Here is a 24,175-nt window from a genome sequence, read left to right as displayed (position 1 = left end):
ACCAGCATATCAATATGTGGTAGATGGAAATCATCTTTCGGACTAGCTTTATTCAAGTCTTTATAGTCCACACACATTCGGACTTTTCCATCTTTCTTAGGCACGGGCACAATATTGGCCTACCACTGAGGATATGTAGAAGTCACCAGAAACCCTGCATCAATTTGCTTCTGAACTTCCTCTTTAATCTTCACTGCCATATCAGGATGAGTTCTTCCGAGCTTCTGCTTCACAGGCACGCACTCAAGCTTCAAAGGCAGGAAATCTTGCACGATATCAGTATCTAGACCAGGCATATCTTCATACGACCAGGAAAAGATGTCGACGTATTCTCGTAGCAACTCAATCAACCCCTTCTTAACAGATTCTTCCAGGAGTGCCCCAATCTTCACTTCTCTAACACAATCTTCAGACCCCAAGTTGACTATTTCCAGATTCTCAAGATGCGGATGAATGATCTTCTCTTCATGCTCAAGTAAACGGGTAATCTCTTCAGGAATCTCTTCAATATCATCTTCTTCTGCCTCAAATACAGGGAACTCAAAGTTGGGAGATGGTGTTGGATCATTATGTTCAATGGGTTTGATCAACCTGCATAATGATTTTGGATATAAAGAGATTTTAGAATTCAAGCAAAGTAAATCATTATGCAGATGAAAAGATTGATTTTATTCTTATTTTTTAGGGTTTTATGTGATCACCAATTTCATGCAAAAGAGCGAAAAGTGAAAATAAATGGAAAAACAAACATTTAACATGAATTTATTGAATGAAAATATCATTGTATTTATGAGCCAAACAATGTCATCACTCCTCCTTTTGGCATGGGAGGAGGGTTTTTAAACACAATGAACATTACTTTAACTTATGGATAACTATTGGGATATCAATAGTGACCCAATTATTGCAGACCCCTCCAAGGATGACAAAGTTGCCAGAATATTTCTCTGCATCCTCTTCCACGATAGCAGCAGCTTCCTCATCTTGATCGATGTGGATGAATCCACCACTCTTGAATATCCCTTGCTTGTTGAAGACACCAGAAGAATACCCTATGCCAGCCCGGGATTTGTTGTCTTCCAGCTTAATCATTTTCCCCAATCCAGCCGTTGCACCATGCTCAATGGCCAACTTTGCATCTTTATAGGACGCAAATGAAGAAGTTCCTTTCTTAGTAGGCTCAGCAATAGATAAAGCTTGGAACGGAGTTCCAACTTCATCCTCAACATCTATGTAAGAAAAGGAAGACAAATGGCTAACCAGGAGAGCCTTTTCTCCTCCTACCACCACCAGTTTCTTGTTTTTGACAAACTTCAGTTTCTGGTGTAGGGTGGATGTCACGGCGCCTGCCTCGTGAATCCATGGTATGCCCAACAGACAACTATACGATGGGTGAATGTCCATGACCTGGAAGGTGATCAGGAAATCACTTGGTCCAATCTTGACTGGGAGCTCAACCTCTCCAATCACAGTTTTACGGGACCCATCGAAAGCTTTCACCACCACTCCACTCTGCCTCATGGGAGGCCCCTAATATGACAATCTTGCAATAGTGGACTTTGGCAACATATTCAATGATGACCCAGTGTCCACCAGCACATTGGACATGACATCATCTTTACAGCTCATAGATATGTGAAGTGCCAAATTATGGTCTCTTCCCTCCTCGGGGAGATCAACATCACAAAAACTCAAATTGTTACAAGCGGTGATGTTTGCAACAATACTGTCAAATTGTTCAATTGTGACGTCATGATCCACATACGCCACATCCAACACCTTCTGCAGAGCTTCTCGGTGTGGTTCTGAATTCATCAGCAAGGATAGTACAAAGATCTTGGATGGCGTCTATAGAAGTTGATCTACCACGTTGTACTCACTTCACTTGATGAGCCTCAGCATCTCATCACAGTCTTCTTTCGTATTGCCACTCTGGCCAACAGAGACAGAAGTTTTCAACGTAGAGGCAGGTTTGGCAGCAAGTGCCGGATTCGGAGCATTCACAGCAATCCCAACCGGGCGTTCAGCATAATCAGCAACATCAGCCCTTCGAACATCAGCTTGGGGTTTCGGCGGAGCCGAGAAGACACGACCGCTACGGGTCAGGCCGCTGACGTCGGCAATATTAACAACAGATGTAAAGGGCAGGGGCACCTCTTCCCCATTCTCCAATGCTACAACATTGTAGCGATAGGGAACCGCTTTCTCAAAAGAGTATGGCATAGGGCCAGCTGGTTTAATGGTCAAAGAAGGAGAAGCCTTTTGCTTGCTACCATCGTACTTGATAATAACAGGCTCAGGGATCCGAAATACCGGAGAAATTACATTGACTTCATCAGCATCTTCATCAACATTTATGTTCTGAAGTATCTCAATGACTCATTCATCCAGCATTTCTTGAACATCTTTGCGCACTTGGCGACATCCTCTTTGATTGACAGAGCAAACTCAGCATCTGTCGTGCTCGTGCTCGTAATGACTGTACTCACACATCAGTCTGTGCATCTCGACCAGAGATTGTCGAATATGGCTAACATATTTGACTTTGTATTTACCAGGGCAACCCTGAACCATGTTGACAGATTTCTCATGCTCGGACAATGGGTTCTTCTTTACATTAGGACCTACGTCCTCGAAACACAGAATACCACATCTCACAAGGTCTTGAACCTTGGTCTTCAGTGGGTAGCAGTTTTCCACGTCATGTCCGGGAGCACCGGAATGATAAACACAGTGTAATTCGGGCTTATACCACCACTGAGGGTTGGTAGGTATAGCTGGTGGGTCTCGTAGAGTAATCAATTTCCTCTCTATCAAAGAGGGATATAATTCGGCATAGGTCATTGGAATAGGATCGAAGGTGACCCTCTTCCTCTCATAGCTTGTACTGGCTTGATTGTTGTTTCGAGGTTGGTAGGCCTGCTGTTGAGGACGGTGTTGTTGTTGTTGATATTGCGGATGTGGTTGTTGCTGATTATTGTTGTGATGCTGATACTACTGATTATATCTGAAAACAGATGCTATGTGAGCCACCTGATGCTGGTTACCGGCAGGACGCACGGTCTTCCTCCTTACTGAGGGTCTTCTTGTTTTAACATGGGAGGTCACAGCATGTGCCTCGCCATCTTTCTTCTTCCTAAACGTCTCATACCGTTTGGCAGAAGAGCCTTCTTCTCTAGTCAGGCGCCCTTCCCTGACTCCTTCTTCCAGACGCATCCCCATATTCACCATCTCGGTGAAGTCAGAAGGAGCGTTGGCAATCATCCGTTCGTAATAAAAAGAACTCAAGGTCTTCAGAAAGATCTTGGTCTTTTCTTTCTCCTCTAGCGGGGGCACAATCTGTGTTGCTACCTCTCGCCACCTCTAGGCATATTCTTTAAAAGTTTCCTTGTCCTTCTGGGACATGGCTCTCAATTGATCCCTATCGGGAGCCATATCAATATTATACTTGTATTGCTTGACGAAGGTCTTGCCAAGGTCACTGAAGGATCGGATGTTCGCGCTATCCAAGCCCATGTACCATCTTAGGGCAGCATCGGACAAACTGTCCTGGAAGTAGTGAATGAGAAGTTGGTCATTGTCGGTCTGAGTCGACATTTTCCTGGCATACATGACCAGGTGGCTGAGAGGGCAAGTATTTCCCTTGTACTTTTCAAAGTCAGGTACTTTGAACTTTATAGGGATTTTGACATTAGGGACCAAACAGAGTTCAACAGGAGATTTTCCGAAAAGGTCTCTTCCTCGAAGAGTTTTCAATTCCTTGCGGAGCTCAAGAAATTGGTCATTCATAACATCCATCTTCTCATAGACATCTGGGCCCTCAGATGGCTCAGAATGATAGATGGTGTCATCTACTCTGGGCATAGTATGCACGACAGGAGGATGAACAGCTAGGACCGGGCTAGATGCCGGCAGAGAAGCAAAGGTAGGTGCAGGACCCTCAGGCATGAAGTTGGAAGGCATCCCCCACGGAAATCCGGCTGGAATGGTTGTTGGTGCAAAGTGGGCGTTGGCCGCAGGCACAGTTGATGAGGCAATCTCAAAGATGACTGTCCTCTGGGGAGGAGTTAAAGGTGTCGGAGACGACTGGCTCTGGGCATCCATGAATGACTCCATCAGGGCAGTCAATCTGGTTACTTCCTCCTTAAGCTCACGGTTCTCTTGTTCCAAATGATCCATTAGTCTTGATACGTTGGCTCGGGTGTAGTATCGGTGAGTCAGCTTGTCTTCAAAATAAATGAAGAACACAGAGTTAGACCATAGAACAAGAAGCCTGGAGCAAAACCTGCTTATGCACATGATGCATGTGATGCTTGTGCATATGATTTGTTTTTTATTTATCAGAGGAACTTTAGAGTTTTATTTGCAAATATTGGAAGTATTAAACATTTATCACATATGGAAATATCACATCAAATAACATCTGGAAAATATTTTTACACCGAAGAAGTACAGTCTTGGTAACCAAATACAATACAAGAGGGAAGGAAAATGAACATCCTATGGAACCCTAGAAACAATCATCTAAAGCTATGGAGACTGGAAGATAAGATGCACGAAGCCTCTTCATCTCCCTCTCGTAGGCTTCCTCCATGTTTACCTTCTCTTTGGCAAGTCGATCATACTTCCTCTTCCAAAACTTGGAAGACTGAGGAAGTAGAGATGTCCATGCATCATCAGGATCATCTATAACCTGGTGCTCGAGGAACTCTATCAAAGCATCCTTCTCCCTGATCTGCCGAAGCAACTCCTCTCATTCACGGATCCAAGCACGCGAACGGTCTTCGTCTCTCAACTCCTCTACTCCTTGGTTAGGGAGGGTTGAAGGCTTAGACGCCACCAAAGGTGTAGGTCTTGGATACTCATAAGGCATGAGGTACTCAGAAGCTCTCCTCCTAATCCAAGAGGTATAGGGTTCCGAAGCGATACAGTTCTTCGGACCTAGCTCCTTCCTTCCTTTCATATGGATCTTGCGCCAAGCGCGGACCATCCTGCCCTTCAAGCCTTGGGGATCTTTACCCTCCTGAAAGAACACTCCCTCTAACAAAATTTTATTAGGTTTATCCTTTAGGGGGAACCCAAGCTGACGACGTGCTAAAATAGGGTTGCAGTTAATCCCACCACATGTACCAAGAAGAGGCACATTGGAGAATTCACCATAAGAGTCGATGATCTGCACACCATCATATACACGGTTGTACCAAAAGATATCATCATTAGTGAGAGACATGAGTCTCGTGGACCACCGTAGACATCCTTTGTTCCCCTTGAAGGCGGCCGTCTGTGGCAAGTGCGAAATAAACCACTTGTACAACAGAGGCAAATAACACACAATGGTACCATCACCCTTTGCATTCCTCATATGCAAATAAAAGTAAGTGTCACCCAACAGAGTTGGAACGGGATTAAGAGTAGCGAAAATCCTAATAGCGTTCACATCCACAAACTTGTCGATGTTGGGTAATAACACTAGCCCATAGATGAGAAGTACAAATATGGCCTCAAAGGCGTCCTCACTCATGGCCTTCCCATACATAGTAGCTTGAGCAATGAGGAACTCAGAAGGGAGACCTTGAATTCCACCTTTGGTAGTCATATGAGCACAAACCAGAGATTCATCTATATGCAACATATCAGCTATCTCTTGAGAAGTAGGAACAATCTCTAAGCCACTGAACGGCAACCGGTCTAGAATAGGTATACCCATAAGGTAGGCATACTTCTTAAGCGTGGGCAAAAGCTGAAAATCCGGAAATGTGAAGCAACGGTACAAGGGATCATAAAACTGCACCAATACACTCATCAATCCTTCGTCCACTTGAGTAGTCAGAACAGATAGAAGCTTCCCAAAACGAGCCTTGAAACCCAAGGGATCTAATACATAGGATGTCAAATTCCTTAGCTCTTTCAAGTCGGGTTGTCTGAAACTGTACTTCTTTGTATTCCTTCTTTGTCTTTCCATGTCTGAAAATTTGCAAATAAACCTCTTAAGTTCCTTGAAAATTTTCTCATTATTGATGATATGGATGCAAATGGGTGCATGAATGCATGAATGCAACAATCACACTCAAGGATCAAGCAAAGCACACCAAAAAAAGGTCATGGGATAGATCATGTCATCCTTAATATCAATCATCCATTTTGGTGGATTATGGTTTACACCTTATCAACATCCAAGTTCCATTGATATTAAGGATACAAGAACGGATCAACCATGAATCAAGGGTTTGTTGCAAGTCACGAGCATGGAGTCTCGGTTAAGAACCACCCAAAGGGAGTGTACTAGGGTTTAAACCTGCCAAACATGTTCTACAAGAGGTTCCCATAGTCATCATCCCATCTTTCAGATATTATCGGATAAACGACTACTCATATTCCAAAAATATTCTCAAGAGAGACTCTTATGAGTGTAGTATCGCGTAACAATCGTATCAAATCTTACACTTGAATGACTTTCGCACTACATCCTAAGAATAGGTCAAGATGGGCTTGGTAAACTAAGGTCCTTGGCTTCTAAGGTTTATATTGGAAAGAGTAATGTCTAACCACAACTACTTGTGTGACATTATTGATTCCAACATGACCTCCACCAAGTGAATGGGCTTGCAAGTCAACTTGCTAAGGAATAACTCCACACAAGTCAACAAGACTATGCCATTCTCCTATCCTAAGTGCACTCGGGTTCGTGTATAGAACTCATCTCACAAAGATCACCAAGCATACAAGAAATTAATATTCAAGCAATTCAATCATTACATACAATACAGTAATCCCAAATTGCACAAAAATATGTCACAAAATAATATACACAACAATACAACAAATGTGAAAAGTAGGCAAAACCCACTAGGCAAATTTCCCCAGCAGAGTCGCCACTTTTCTGTAGCGGGGTATTCGTTACCATTAGACATATTGACTAAATCCAAGGTAAACCATACAAATCGAGTCACCACCGCACTTCTATTTATCCAAAGGAATGGTTAGAAAGCGAACAAAAACCTAAAAATTTTATCGAATCAAAAACTAGTAAAAATGTCAGAGATCGGGGTAAGGGGTTAGTTATGCAATGGGAAGGTTTTAAGCACCCAAAACATCCTAGGTACTCCTAGGGAGCCTTTTTCACATTTGTTGTAAGGTTGGTATTTTGTGAAAATTTATTTGTGCAAACATGATTGAAGAGAGAAGAAGAGAATATACAAGTTATTTACATTTTGTGTTTGGATGGATAAACCCATTGCCTACGTACCATCTTTAAAAAAAGATTAGGTTCAAAACCTCGTAGTTCGGGGTAAAAATCTCAAAATGAGTTGGTGAATTGATTGGTCCAAAAGCCTTAAGGTCTTTTGTTATCCAAGGGAGAAAACTCAACCTAAAACCACAAATCCACCATGTGAGGATAGCTTCAACATGCTAGTGAGGGGTTAACCCTATAATAAGCATGGAAGACTCATTGTCCATCACTAAGGATATAAGTGAGTATTACATCTACCTCGAGGATAAATCAAACCTAATAGCTAAAGGTTATGAAAAGTTTTGATTAGGAAAGTGGCCATTGAAATCACAAAAAGGTATTTTGAATGAGTGGTATTTACCAATGAAAAGTATTTACAAAATATGGTCAAAGTTGAGTTAGAAGTTCAATTCAAAATAAGTGTTATGAAAAGAAAGTTTGAAAAATCAAAAGCATAAGGCTTAGGTTTCTAATGTTTGAAAACGAGTGTTAAATGTTTGCACAAAAGTTTTGGCTTGGGTTAGAGTGGAGGGAAGAAGAAGAATGGCTAAAATCCTAATCATACAAGAGATAATGGATAAGAAACAAGACCACAAATGGAGTTCCTCTCTTGAGATCATATTGATGATCCAAGTAGCTCCCATCCTTTGGAATATGCAAGCAAAATAAGTGTAAGCTCAAGCAATCAACATAATCAAACAAGCTCTTAAAAGATCCCCAATGTCTCTTGTATCTTTCACTTTGGATGAACATGGCAATGGTTCTTCAATTTGAACTTTCATAGGATCCCCTAGCACAAAAGCACCCACATCAAAGAGTTTTATGAAGCAAATCAAGGATGGACAAGAGTGAGTTTAGAGATTTGGTCCTTCTAATCCATCTTCAATATTAAGGTTCTTTTACTCCAATTTGCATAGGGAATGTCCTAGAAACTAAGTCCATTTGTCCATTTCTTTGCATTTGGTCCACAACAATCAAAACAAAACACAAGCACAATAATATATACACAATTATGTGCTCAAGTGAGCAAAAGGCAAATTGCATTAACATAAACATGTGCTAAAATGAGCAAAGGGGAAAAAGCAAATGAATAGTATGTACAAGAATATTAAATTGCATAAATGTAAAGAGCAAGAATTAAATGTTAATGGTTAATGGTTAGTGTTAGAGTTAGGGTGCCATAAGGCAATTTAGCGCTATGTTAAGCAATCGTAATTGGACTTATGTAGAAGTCACAACTATCTGAGGTCGGTCAATAATAATGTAGGCAACAACACAAGTTAGAGGTCTTGATTAGTGAATCAAACTCCAACAACTTGCCATGCCAAAAAGAAGATGAGAAATGATTATATATTGATTTAGGTCATTTGCATGATTTAGGAAGCAATCTATTCTTAATGCAAAGCCATTCACTTGATCCATGATCAAGATGAATTAGATTTGGATCAAGGAAGATTAAACCTCCATGTATCAATGCTAACCACCAATCTCTAACTCATTGATCAAAAAGAAAAAGAAGAAGAAGAAGAAGATGGAGAATTAAAGTGCATTAATGGAAATAGAATGAGATAATCAATAAGTCATGACCAAAGATAGAGAAGATCAAGGTCAAACAATAGAAAACAGAAGCAAAATGAGAATTAGAAGTCAAGAAACTAATCAAATATTGTTGGCATTTTTTTATATTAAAAAAAAACTTGAATTAAAATAATAAAGAAAGGTCAAACTTCAAACTCATTTCAAATCAACTTTGAAAAGTCCAAGTTAATTATCCCAAGTTCAACAAGGTCAAACAAAGTTTGAAAAAACAATTCAGCATTTTTAAAAGTCAGAAACTATTTTAAATCAATTAAAAATGCATAAAAATAACCTAATTGAATTAAAATCTCAAATAAATCTCAAATCAATTAATAAATTGATGAGAATATTGTTCATAGATCTATCATCATTCAAAGAGGTTGGAAAAATATTTTTGTATTTTTTGAATATCAAAAACTATTTAAAATGAATTAAAAATAACCAGAAAAGAGAAAATTCATGAAAAATATCAAATGATAAAATAATAAATATTAAAAATCATTTTTAGAAACTAGAAATAAAATGAGAAATAATGCAATTGGTCTCACATTTTTTGGACCAATAATGAGTGAGATATGATTTTTTGAAATGAAATGGAATAAAAGAAATAAAATGGAAATTAAAATCAGAAATAAAAAATAAGGAAAATCCACACGCGTTGGATCCAATTCATTAAATGATCTGGCAGATCAAACGGCTATGGCATGCGCGCGCATCATGGACCTCAGTCAACTGAGCAACATAAACTATTAAATAAAGTCATAAGATCCAAGAGTCCTAATTCAATCTGGAAATCATCATCAACGGCCTGGATCAAACCTGGCAAACGGACGGTGGTGTACACCACCGTCTTCTCCGGCAAGACCAGAGATTCCGGCCAAATTTGCAGAGAAAAATTCTTAACCAAATGAAGCGATCCTCATATCATTGGAAAGCTGGGGTGATGTACATCACCCCTGTACCATTGGTTTTTTCTCTAGGTCCTCATAGAGAGAGAAATCAGAGAGAGAAAATCATGGTGTTCAATCTGAACTTCATGGATTTGCAAAATTAAAGCACAGTTCGAATGCCTCTAATGAGAGGACTTCAGCCAAGCAAAGAAACACAAGAAATAAGTAGTAATTAAGGAGTTTCGAAGAAGAAAAGTTATGATGTCCACCTTTGAAATATGGATCTTGAGAGCACAATTCTCCTTTTCTAATGCTTGCAGTGTGGTCTAGTGATGAAGATGAGCAAGGCTTAGGAACTATAGATCTAGAAATCAACCAGTGTAGCTAAAATTTAGATCTGAAAATTTGAAGAAAAAGAGCAAGTTCCTTTAAGTATGGCTATGGAGGGATTCGTACAGCATAACAGGTGCCTTCAGGTTGTCAAATTGTGAAGCCAAGCACTCCTATATATAGCAATTGGCAAGGTAGAAGCATGAACAAAGCATGTGCATGGATGAAGAGGGCCTCCATGCATGGGCCTGTACAGGCGTATGGAGGGCCCAATTCTGATTGGAAATGCAAGTTGATACCAAATGGAATAAAAATGGACGTGCAGAAGTAATGTAATGAACTCATGCAATGTGTTTTCAATAAGTTTCTAAAAATGCACCCAAATGTTCTTCTCTTTGAAAATGAAATTTCCAAAAATGAAACATAGTCTTATGGGTAATGGTTGGAAAGCTTATTGCATAAGGAACAAATGCTATGTTGATCAAAACTCCATTTGAGCCTTGGAAATTAGGGAAAATTGAACTTGAAATGTAAGGTGCAAAACATGCATATGTGAAATTTTCAAAATTGGCTAAAGTTCAAGCCCTTATGTTTCATTGATGCAAGCTCCAAATGACAAAATCGTCAACATGAAAGTTGTAGATATTTTCAAGGCGATCAATTTGGACTTAAACTTTGCATCATTTGGATTTTTGATGAAGAAGTTATGGGCACTTGAAGTTGGACTTTTTCATATTTCAATGCATTTGGTCCAAAGTGACCTATAATGTTTTGCATTATCACATGTATTTCTTTTGAGATTTTGCAATTTTTCTCAACATAAAATTTGAATTATACATCTTAAGATTTCCAATGCATTTGATCCCACCTTAAAATCATGAAAAATGAATGAGTTATGTCCTTGGGAAGTTGACCCTAAATTAGGGTTTCAGTCAAAATGACCTATAATATTTTGGAATGGATGATGACCTTCCAAGGTTCAAATCAATTTTTGATGAACATGAAAGTTGTTCATATGGTTCTTAAGAACATTTTTTCTCTTGGGGTCATCTCCACTTTACCAACACATAAAACGTTAGGTCTCAGTGCATTTCAAAAATAGTCAGATGAATTGACTGATCAACTTCTTAAGTCCCTACCTCAAATCTTGATGAATTGATGATTGAGGACACTCAAATAAGTTCAAATATGCATTAAATGATGAATTAAATAACTTCCCTTGATTGTATTTGACGATGGGTTGAGGTTGCTTCGTGAGCAAGACATAGTTAATGATCAGATGAATTAGGGTTTCCTTGGGAAACAAGCCTCAAGCCCTTTGATTTGCTTTGATCAAAATGATGAATTGAGATACTTGGAAGGCATATTTGATGGATGAGAGCTTTGGGAACCATTGTCATGCTTGCTTTCATCTCCTCTTGGCCATATCAATGCACATAGGACCTCTTAGAAGCTTTTAGACCTTGTGACTGCTCAAACTACAAACAAGAGATGTTAGTGACATATTTTTGTGCTTTTGGTTAGTGAATAAAAATGAGAAAAGAAATGATAATAAAATTCAAGTACGCTTGGTGATCTCAAACCACTCACAAGAGAGATCCCACCCAAAGGCTAAGGGAGCCAAGATGCTTATGATCCTTGAGGCCATGTGAATGCAATGTTATGATGCCATGAGGGATCTTAGGGTCAAAATTAGGGTCTTACACTCAGGAAGTTACACTATGGACTTAAACAAGCATCATGTGACAGGTATCAAAAGTTTGTAGGCTATTTCTCTTCCTTGGGTTTCTTTCACAACATCTTTGTTCACTCTTTATTAATCTACCACCAAAATAATGATATAGCTTGTATCCTTATCTACGAGGATGACATCATTCTGACTTCCTTCTCGAATTTCCTTCGTCAATTCATCATGACTAAACTCGGCTCTGAATTTCCTATGAAGGATTTAGGTCCTTTTAGTTACTTTCTCGTCATTTCTATTACCACGCAAGCATGGGGCCTTTTTCAGTCACAAAAGAAATATGTCGAGGAAATTATTAAGCGTGTGGGTATGCCTTCTTGCAAACCATCTACTACATCGGTGGACACACAAGCTAAACTAATTGGATCGTCTGAAAATCCATATCATGATGCCATTGAGAATCGTAGTCATGTTGGAGCACTTGAATACTTAACTTTTACAAGACACAATATCACTTATATTGTGCATCAAGTGTGTGTTTAAGCATGATCCAAAAACACAACATATATCTACCTTGAAGTGCATCATACGACATCTTCATGGCCCTTTTAATTTTGATTTACATATATATTCTTCCTCCATTGATAAGCTCATCACGTATACTGATGCAAACTGAGGTGGATGTCCAAACACCATAAGGTTGTGTGTTACATGTCCCTTCACAATACCATTGAGATAGATATTAATTTTGCGTGTGATAAAATTATTTGTGGCGAAGGTTATGTGTTACATGTCCCTTCACAATACCAAATAGCCTCGTCACTTAAGGCCTTCCACGATATCTCTTTAATGATTTTCGACTTAATCTCAACATTTGCAACTTCTAATTTTTACTACGTGGTATATTAGAATATACAAATATCTTTTATATTCAGAAAATATCCTTTACATTTAATATAATATTCATATGTATTTGTTTAATAAAACATTTTTCTTATCGTTATGATTTAGTAATGTTTTGATGGGTGTAGGTCAACTAAAATATCATATGATGTGAGCAAACTTAGTCGGTTTTTGAATGCTCCTACTATTGAACACATGTTAGCTGACATTCATGTTCTAAAATACCTCAAATGAAGTCTTGGTAATGTCCTATTATTTAGTTTATCATCAGTTCATACACGTAAAGGTTTCTCAAATTCTGACTGGGGACCATGCCCCGATACTAGTGTTAGAATAAGATTTTGGTTCTGCAATTTATCTCTAAGTTTTGATGATAACAAAGGATGAAACATTTTGGTACCCTAATGAAATCCTCTAAGTGTGCACGACTCTAACGATAAATGAATCTGATGAAACAATACTTAACGTTACAAAAGTCCAGAACAACTGACTTAGAGTTAAAGGTATTCGCTCTAACACTGAAGACAACGATATCCACAACATCTGTCATCTGAAGACTCTAAAACTCTGCATCTAAAGGATCCCACGCATGAATACGCTGATGATCCTTACATCAGAAGAACATCTAATTAGAGATTAGCCTAGAACTTTTGAAGTAAATACAACAGACAACTATATGAAGAATACAAGATCTAAGAGAAGAATCTGAATTCTGTGCGCTCTGATTCACACCAAACAAGATCAGATCAAGAACTCAACAATGAAGTATTCTAAATATGGTATGAATCTCAATATGGAGAATATTGAATACTCTCCTAAACTTCTATGGAAAGGATAATAAAATTAATGTCATTTAAGTCCCATTATTGGTAAGATATCAACATTAGTGCTCCATTCAACGGTATCATCTCCAAGCACTATAAAAAGACTCAACTAGCATCATACCAAGATATGAAGCGATTACACAAGAATTTTGCACATCAAAATCAAGTTATACACTAAATTCTTGTTTTACGTTATCACACGAGTTGTTACTCTAAGTGTGACTTTTTATCTTTGTTCTTACTGTGTTCATATTGCTTATCTAGAAGCACTAAACACTTTCTTGTAATTCTAAAATAGTTGTTGTAACTTTCCTCAAGTGACTTATGAAGTCTGTAGACTTGAGAGGGCTAAGAGATCGATGTACCCTTAGACGTTTATTGTAATCTTTCTAGATTATTGGATTAAATCCTTATGAAGGTGAAATCACCTTGGCCGGGTGGACTGGAGTAGCTTTTCAAGCGAACCAGGATAAACTTTTGTGTTGTTTATTTTGATCTTTGTGTGTGTGGCATTTCCAAAAGTTCTTATTGTCAGTCCCCCCCCCCCCCCCATTTCTTGTTTTTTCTCTACCTTCAACTAGAAGGTCAACAATTGGTTTTTTCTTCCTCCTTGGAAACTCTTTGATAAGTTGGAAAAACAAGAAACAAATAGTGGTGTCAAGATCATCTCTGAAGCAGAATATCGAGCATTGGCACAAACAACATGTGAAGGGCAATGGCTCTTGTATCTGCTACAGGATTTTCAGATTGAACACTTAGCTCCAACTGTGATCTATTATGACAACAAGTCAGCTTTTCATATAGCAGCCAATCATGTCTTCCATGAGATAACTAAGCACATTGAGATTGATTGCTATGTGGTGAGAGACAAAGTTCAAGCAGGAATTCTTCACTTGCTTCCCATCACATCGAAGGATCAATTAGCTAATATCTTGACCAAATCTCTACATGTAGAACCTTTCAGCAACCTTCAAAGCAAGCTAGGAATGATTGATATTTATTCCAGCTTGATGGGAGATGTTAAGCATGATGAGCATTGCATTTGATGGGATTTCTTAGTGTGCAAGTTACAACTAATATCACTAGTAGGTTAAGTAGTTTTAGTTAGTTATAAGTGTTAGTTATGATGTAACTAACTCTAGCTCACTATATATACTTAATACCTTGTAATGATATAGTTTAGTTGTGAGAATACACAAGTTTCTTCTTCTTCTTCTTCTTGTGATGCAAGATTTATTGTTCTATTTCAACGGTGTATGATTAGTAGTTTCACAAATAGTAAATAAGGATAGTTTGGTAAAAAATACTATTCTCTCTCTTTCATTTTTTACATTTTCTTAATCGGTGTAAAATGATCAACTATGACCATTATTTTGGGCCGGAAGGAGTATAATTTTTTATATAAACAAGAGTGTTAAATGTTACGAAGCTTGTATATAAATAAATACAAGAATATATATTTGTCTTGTTATTATCGGTGGGTCAACAAATCAAGTCTATTTATGTGGAAATTATAGATGTATTATATTGTAGTTACAATATCTAAAATTATAAATGTGATAAGTTTTTGTTGTTGTACTAAATAACATTTTTTTAAAATATACACGAGAGAAATAGTTTTCATTAGTCAAATTGATTTTTAAAAAATGTAAGAATTCATATTTGCAATCGGCCAGGTCCTTTTTATGTGAAAATTATAGTTGTATGGTGTTATGGTTTCTATTGGTTATAATTCATTTTTATTTGAAGTTGCATTTAGTATGAATTTGAGTTTCATTTAAGTTAGTTCTGATATAATATATACAAAGCTAAGTTTCATTCTGAAGAGATCTGGTCCATAACTGAATTTTAGTTTTTCAATAGACACTTTGTTACGACTCAGTTACACATTCTTTCTCAACCTTTCTTCATAATATTCATCTTCTTCCTCTTGTGCACCAATAATTCGTATCTAGAGCTCTAGTTCGAGTCCATGGGAAACACGAGTGAACATGATGAGGCATGTGTGATTGATATCATTTCTTGAATTCGTGTTGAATTTATGATCGAAATCATAATAAAATCACATTTTATGATTCTACGGAATTGGGAAACATGAGTGTTTGGTGTGATCTGAGTGAATTATTGCACAAGATCGAAGATGAACGGTGGAAACGGTAGCTTGAACACTAAACTTCCAGTATTTGGTGGAAAGAATTGGAAATGATGGATGATTCAAATGAGTGTGTTGTTTGGAGCTTAATATGTTCTTGATCTCGTCAATGAAGGTTATACAGCAACTGCAGCAGGTGCAACTGAAGCACAAAGGAGCGTGTATAGAGAGTTGAGGAAGAAGGGTCAGAAAGCTTTGTTATACATCCATCAGTGTGTGGATGTGAATATGTTTAAGAAGATAGTTGATTCGACGATAGTGAAGGCTATGTGGGACATACTGGTATGTTGGTATGAAGGTGATGCATCAATGAAGAGGTGAAACCTTAGTCTCTATGTAAGCAGTATGAGAATCTCAACATGAAGAACAATGAGAAGATACCAAATTACATATCCAGAGTAATTTTGATCACAAATGAGATGAAATCTTGTGGAGAGACTCTTTCTGAACAAGTAATTATTGAGACGGTATTGAGATCTCTTACTCCTTAGTTTGATTATATTGTTGTAGCAATTGAACATTCTAAGGATCTGAGCACCATGAGAATTGATGAGTTGCATAATAATCTAGAGGCACAAGAGTTGTGTCAGACTGGGAGAACCTTTGAAAGAGAGGTAAAGTAGACTCTTAAAGTATCTTCCGGTAAGAAGAATCAGAAGCAGTCCTGGTCTGAGGCCAAGAAGAGGCATGGTGGTTATCAGAAGTCATAAGTCTTCAATTCTAATAATAAGAAGCATCATAAGGGAAAGGAGAAGTTTGAGAAGGTTCAGTGTTATTGTTGTAAGAAGTTTGATCACTTTGCTACGGACTGTTGGTCAAGCTAGGAAAGAAAATTAGAATAAGCAAACATACCCATAAGAGAATCTAATGATGAACTTGTGTTATTAATGGATTTTAAACCTGATGGTAGATATATGGTAGACCGACAGTATATGGATATTGTCTGCTCAAATCACCTAACTGGAAACAAGCAATGGCTGATTAATTTTTACTCTAGAAAGAGGACAAAAATCACATATGTTGATGATAAGTATTTGAATGCTGAAGGAATGGGAAATGTCAAGGTCAGCGTGAAGAACAGAAAAAATGTTCTGATCAAGGATGTTTGGCATGTTTCTAGCATGAAAAGCAATTTGATGGGTGTAGGTCAACTAATTGAGAAAGGTTTCTTAGTTACTATGAAGGATAATCTCTTGAAGTTGTATGATTTTGATCAAAAGTTGATTATGCATTTTGAATAGGGAAAAAACAGAACATTCAAGGTGAATGTGGAAACGACTGAAAATAATTTCCTTAATGCAGAAGGAGTTAAAGGTGACAGTGAGTTATGGCACAAGAGATTAGGGCATCTGAGTTGTAGGAGCTTAAGGCATCTGAGTTCAAGAAGCTAGTACATGGCATTCCTAAAATTGTGAAGCCTAAGAAGTCATGTGAGATATGCATGAAAGGAAAGCAACCAAGATTTCCATTTGTATCAAAAGTAGCTCCAAGAGAAAAACATGCTTTAATAATAGTGCATTCTGATGTATGTAGGCCATTTGAAGTACCTTCACTTGGAGGAAACAAGTATTTTCTATCACTTGTTGAGTTTCACAAGAATGACATGGGTATCAGTCATAAAGTTTAAGCATGAAGTGTTTGTTGAGTTTCAGAAGTTCAATATGAAGGCTGAAAAACAGAGTGGTCAGAAGCTAAAAATTCTCAGAACTGGTGGTGGAGGTGAGTATAACTATACAAAGTTCAGAAGGTTTTGTGAGGAGAATAGAATTGAGCATGAGTTTACTGCTTCATACACTCCTTAACACAATGATCTTGTTGAAAGAAGAAATATAACTTTGCATGATATGACAAGGAGCATGATGAAGGAGAATAAGCTATCTCACACCTTGTGGAGAGAAGCTGTTGTCACTTAAGCATATGTGCTCAATAAATGTACAACTAAGAAGTTGAAGGAAATACTTCCTTTTGAGAAGTGGACTAGAAATAAACAAAGTGTGAGCCATCTGAAAGTGTTTGATTCTATTTGTTATAAACATGTCCTAGATGCTAAGAGAAGGAAGTTGGATGACAGAATCATAGTCATGTTGCTTGTAGAGTACCACAATACATGTGCTTATAAGCTCTAATGTCATGTCACTAACAAAGTTGAATTCAATAGAGATGTTATTCTGAAGGAATCAGAAACATGGGATTGGATCAAGTCTCATTCCAACTTTGGTGTAGTGTCAAGACTTGGGTTAACTTCTGAAGATATTTCAGACCCTGAAGAGGAGTTTTTTTGGAGGATTTTTTTGTCATTTTTGTGCTCTTGAAAAACAAATAAAATTATCATTTTTCGAATGTGTTTCCTATAATTTGTTTCCTTTTGACATTGTTCATATTGATATTTGGATGCCACCTATTCTAAATTGAGATGGACATCATTATTATGCTTTATTCCTTGATGATTTCACAAATTTTTATGGGATTTTCCAATTGCAAATAAATCTCGGTCGCATTTCATTTTTCTCTAGTTTCGTGGTCATATTAATACATAATTTGAAAGAGAAGTCAAATATTTTAAATGTTATAATGAAAAAGAGTACGACAATGCACATTTTCATATATTTTGTAAACTAAATAGAATGATATTTCAATTTTCTTGTCCCTACAGCTCTTCTCAAAACGGAAAAAAGAAAGGAAATTTTGTACCATCAGTAATATCATTCACACCCTTCTAACTTATGTTTCTCTCCCACCTCATTTTTGGCATCCTTCACTACAAATGGAACTTACCTTCTCAAGATTCTCCCCAATAAAAAGTTGGACCTATAAATTTCACTAAAATTCTCTACCAAAAAGACACATCATATTCTCACCTTAAAGTATTTGGTTTTCTTTGTTACCTTTTCCTTTCAATTATATAGTCTCGTTCAACACCATATGTATTTTTGGGCTATCCTACAACCCATAGAGGTTATAAATATCATGAGTTGTCTAGTCATAAAATAATATTTTTAGGCATGTCACCTTTGATGAAAATAAGTTTTTGTTTTCTATCTTGAACTATCATCCAACCTCTAATTATGAATTCTTTTATATAAGCGAGACACCCTTTTTTAACTCCAATCCAACCTATTCTCATCAAAACACTACTAAACCAGCCTTCCCTTACTCAAGATGACCACCTAAGCACAACATGGAATTTTTAAGACTCAAAAACATTTTAATCTCAACACCTCATCTCCAAACTCGATTTCTCCATTGCCTACCAATCTCATTCATGCATTACATGATCATAATATTATTAAAAATAAGACGCATGACTTAGTACCTAGTCGGCCTAATGCTAATATTATTTGAAAATTATGAAATTTGAAGTATAAAAAGAAATCTGACGAGTCTTATGAGAGGTACAGGTGATGGTGTTAGTCAACAAAATGGTATCGATTGCGATGATACGTTCAGTCCCGTAGTCATACCAACCAATATTTGGATGGTACTCAGTGTTGTTTTATCAAAATCATTGTGTCTTCATCAATTAGATGTCAAGTTTGCATTTTTTGCATGATAATCTTAATGAAACTGAATCAACCACCAAGTTTCTACAATCCTCAACATCCTGATAATGTATGCTTGCTCAGGAAGTTACACTATGGACTTAAACAAGCATCATGTGACAGGTATCAACAGTTTGTAGGCTATTTTTCTGCCTTGGGTTTCTTTCACAACATCTTTGTTCACTCTTTATTAATCTACCACCAAAATAATGATATAGCTTTTATCCTTATCTATGAGGATGACATCATTCTGACTTCCTTCTCGAATTTCCTTCGTCAATTCATCATGACTAAACTCGGCTCTGAATTTCCTATGAAGGATTTAGGTCCTTTTAGTTACTTTCTCGTCATTTCTATTACCACGCAAGCATGGGGCCTTTTTCAGTCACAAAAGAAATATGTCGAGGAAATTATTAAGCGTGTGGGTATGCCTTCTTGCAAACCATCTACTACATCGGTGGACACACAAGCTAAACTAATTGGATCGTCTGAAAATCCATATCATGATGCCATTGAGAATCGTAGTCATGTTGGAGCACTTGAATACTTAACTTTTACAAGACACAATATCACTTATATTGTGCATCAAGTGTGTGTTTAAGCATGATCCAAAAACACAACATATATCTACCTTGAAGTGCATCATACGACATCTTCATGGCCCTTTTAATTTTGATTTACATATATATTCTTCCTCCATTGATAAGCTCATCACGTATACTGATGCAAACTGAGGTGGATGTCCAAACACCATAAGGTTGTGTGTTACATGTCCCTTCACAATACCATTGAGATAGATATTAATTTTGCGTGTGATAAAATTATTTGTGGCGAAGGTTATGTGTTACATGTCCCTTCACAATACCAAATAGCCTCGTCACTTAAGGTCTTCCACGATAACTCTTTAATGATTTTCGACTTAATCTCAACATTTGCAACTTCTAATTTTTAGTACGTGGTATATTAGAATATACAGATATCTTTTATATTCAGCAAATATCATTTACATTTAATATAATATTCATATGTATTTGTTTAATAAAACATTTTTCTTATCGTTATGATTTAGTAATGTTTTGATATTCAAAATATTCTTTTATATACATATACATTATTATGCAATAAAATATGAAGATAAGTATTATCTTACAAGTTCATCGGAAAAAAAATTGAATACTCTCGTGCCTCCATTTCCTCTCTTTCAAACAAACGGTATAAGTAATAGAGTTGCCTTTAATTTGACTACATGATGCGTTCGTGACGTTGATTTTTTATAGACCTCTTTTATTTGTGACAAAGAATTTTTCCATTAAATTCGACGAATAAATAAAACGGCTTACTATACACAGATGAAGAATAATATACCAACTTATTTATAAAAAAAGAAGTAACATTACATCAATCAATAGCAACATCTGAGTTCCATTTTATTTGGCCATCTTTATTTTCCCTTTCCTTTATTAAACTCTAAGACAACAAAACAAAAGAAAAAGGTTTCATGAACATCCTTAAACTTTAAATCCCTACGACTATGAGTCAAGTCGGCCTAAAGCAAAGATTTAAAAATCTTTGCTTTAGACCGTTCGATTCATCCTATTCAACCACTTCACAATCTATACAATTTATAAGTCCTATGATTTCGCCTCTATTTTAGTATCTAATAAAATTTTCTCATCCGAATTCTCTAAGATTTCTTCGTTACGAGTGAAGAATCCTCGAGTGAAGAATCCTCAAGTGAAGAATCCTCACCTAGCTTGGGTTTCCAAGCAGAAAATGTGGCCATAGCTCTACTCTTCCATGCTAAATAGACAGCAACATCTGTTTGTTCAATCCTATAATTCTCATTGAACTCCCTCAACAGATTTCTAACCGAACCAGTCACCGACGGACTCAACGGTAACGGCACAAAACCCGCCATTGATAATCTAGCCTTCCACTTTCCAAACAGTTCATGTCTCTCCACTCTCTCACCCCCCTCACAAGCTATCATGTTAACAATATCTCGCGCGATGCAGTGCTGTTCTACGCTGATCCTCGTCTTGTCGTCTCTAGCGAAAGCCACATCGATTGATTCAAACATAGCAGTGTAATAATTCATAGTCTCGACGAACCTGTGAAGAAACGGAGAAGTGTTTGTGTTTGATTCTTGCTCCACAAGTAACACTACCTTAGGCGACAAACTCTTAACCAATCTCAAAAGCCGGTCTCTGTGATTCTCCGTGCTCACGCTCTCGTCAGGCATGTGATGCAAAGTGAAAGGAAAATTCACAGCCAAAGCTTCGCCAGTTTGAAGTACGAAATCACTTAGCTGAACCTCGCACCCGAACATAGGAACACTACTGAACTCAAACGGAATTCCACAAGTTTTAGCGAAATCCGTTAGCTTCTTCCCTACGATATCAAGTCCTCCGCCTCTGGCGTGAAGGGATTGAGAATCATCGATACCTGTTACACGAATAAAAGGAGGTTTGTCCGATTTACGCGCGAGAGCATGCATAAATGACAACCACTGCGTTCCCTGCGCGATTTGGAAGTCGATTATGTGAATTTTCGACTCATTTTTCATAGCTTCGGAAATGGCTACATTGGACGATAAATAAGCAAACTTCCAATACGGGCAAACCTGATACAATATATACATATAACTCATCAATTCTTTGCTTGTTGGTTCTTCACACATCAATGATTTATAAATCACACTCCCCGACGATTCCAGCCTCGCTCTTAAACCCTCCAACATATAAGCACCTAATCTTTGTTTCGGTTCACCGCAGACCGATACCATCTTTCCCAACACATTGTTCATAAACCCCAACGCAGTTTCAATATCATCATCAGAAACAGCTTCTGCACATTTAATTAGTATTTCATTCAAATCCAACTTCGGAATCATTTCTTGAATCTCAGCCCAATTATATCGAGACGCGCCATTCGGGAAGCTCTGACAGCTGTCGACAATATTCGACTCAGGACCTAACAACAAAATCTCCAATTCTCTAAGTTTTTTCTTCAACTCAAAGCTACCATCATCAACAGCACTAGAGTAAGCACTTATCGGCGAACCGTTCGTGCTGATGTCAGAGGTGTAATGATGAGTAAGCTGCGGCGAAAAAGGACTTCTGATGTTGGATGAAACACTAGCAGCAGATGAAGGAGACTCAAAAGCTACAAAATCGGCATTTGGTTGAGATGATTCCAAGGTAAAGAATCTTTTCTCCCTGTTGCTTGTTCCGTAAGAAACATTGGTTCCATAACTACTACTACTACTGCTACCAAGACATGATGAATTGCTTTGTAATATTTTGTGTAGAGTGTTGTATGAATCAGTTTGTTTCACTAGCTGGTGTTGGTACAAATGGTTACCAGCTGAATTTGCTTGTTCTTGAGAAGTTGGCATCTAAAAATCAATTATTTACGCGGCAGAAAAAAGTGATTAATTATCTCAGTAACTAGTAGTACTTCAGCTTAGTAAAAACTGCTTCTGAACCTGCATGCATAGTATAATGGTAGAAAATCATTAAGCATTAATTGAAGTATCAATGCATAATTAGATTACAATCTACACAAAAAAACCTTGGGTCAAAGTTTACCTGTTCCAAAAGAAAAAAAGAAAAAAAACTATATATAAATTATCTAATTTGTTTAAACTTCAAAACATTAATTAATAATTATAAAAAAAAAAGATAATCGCAACCAAAAGCATAGAAAGTAATTAAAAAATAATAATAAATATATAAAAAAAAGTCTTTATTCTTATTCCCTAGAAACAACTTTTGAGCAGATTTAGAACACAATTCACTTTACACTATCTAGATAAGTAACATAATCAAAAACTAAAAACTAAAATAAAAAGAGAAAACGTGTGACAAGCATTATCATTTCAGGAATAATTCATGAATTTGCTAACAAAAATAATTAATATGTTCCAAAAAAAAAATTTAATTCCAAAACATAAATTTTATGTAGCAATTTGTTACTTGACACAAATAAACAACACTTATACTGTACTAGTATTTATATACGTTTTTTTATTATTAGTGTCTCTTTTCTGGAGACAAGACAAAGTAATGTATTTTATATAAATTATACTATACATGATTTTCATAAATAATTTTAAAGTAATACAAATTTTTTTGAAAAATAGTATTCAATTCTAGAACAGAATTAATCTGAAAAAAAAACAAAAACAAAAGCTGCTACCACAAAGTGGAACATTAAAAGTACACCTGATATATCATACACAAAATGTTAGAAAATGGGAAAAATAAAACCCAATGTTATTTAGAAAATTTGAACACGCTGAAGTTAATTTGAAACTAATTTGAACCCATTCCATTTCAACAACCATAATAAACCTTAAACAAAACAAAAGTTGGAAAACAGAACATACCTTTTGTTTGGAGTAACAGAATTCAGACACAGAAATGGCGTCAGTTATATGTTTTGTGGCAGAGATTCTGCAACAAAACAGTGGTTTTTGAAGAGAGAGAGAGAGAGAGAGGGGAGAGAGACAGAGAGAGAGAGAGTGAGTTTATAAACAGTTTCAAGAGTTTAAAAACGATGGATTGGTAATCTGTGAGCGTTGATGTAATAAACAAGTGATTTACTTTTACTTTTATATATATCATAAATAAATCATAGTATTATAATCATATTTCTTGACTTGAATATATATTAATAGTATAATAATAAAGAAAAGTAGTATAAAAAATAATAAAGAAAAACTTATAATATAAAATGTCCAGTTTATAAGTGATAATTACATTATTACACTGGGTGGAGCATGCATGCTACAGAGCTAGTACTCAGTTTATATATTTAATTAATAAAATGGAATGTTCTAGCTTCTAGAAAGATTAAAGTAGACTGTACTCTTTATCTTTATGTTTTATTATTATAATTCCAATATACACGTGGTTAAAGATTAAATTTATATATACAAAATGATAAAGTTGTTTTAATTAAAATTATGACTGAGAATAAACTTAACTAAGTCAAACGTAATTTAAAATTTAATTTGATAATAAAATTGTTGAATTTAAAT

General features: G+C 36.6%; 1 protein-coding gene across 1 annotated transcript; it reads right to left on the bottom strand.

Annotated features, from left to right (window-relative positions):
* Positions 1 to 20,557: 20,557 nt before the first annotated feature.
* Positions 20,558 to 23,659, bottom strand: LOC127076701 (scarecrow-like protein 21). The gene is made up of 2 exons (XM_051018446.1): positions 23,522 to 23,659; positions 20,558 to 22,618 (listed from the first exon to the last, which is right to left on the bottom strand). The coding sequence occupies exon 2, from the start codon at positions 22,526 to 22,528 to the stop codon at positions 20,816 to 20,818; it is 1,713 nt and encodes a 570-aa protein (XP_050874403.1). The 5' UTR covers positions 22,529 to 22,618; positions 23,522 to 23,659; the 3' UTR covers positions 20,558 to 20,815.
* Positions 23,660 to 24,175: the final 516 nt, after the last annotated feature.

The sequence above is a fragment of the Lathyrus oleraceus genome, chromosome 1 (genome assembly GCF_024323335.1).
Source record: "Lathyrus oleraceus cultivar Zhongwan6 chromosome 1, CAAS_Psat_ZW6_1.0, whole genome shotgun sequence".
In the NCBI taxonomy this organism is placed as follows: domain Eukaryota; kingdom Viridiplantae; phylum Streptophyta; class Magnoliopsida; order Fabales; family Fabaceae; genus Lathyrus; species Lathyrus oleraceus.
This window is presented reverse-complemented; position numbering and strand designations above follow the sequence as displayed.

What these genes read in the sequence shown, in the direction of transcription:
- LOC127076701 (XM_051018446.1), bottom strand. Translation starts at nt 22,528, where the DNA reads ATGCCAACTTCTCAAGAACAAGCAAATTCAGCTGGTAACCATTTGTAC.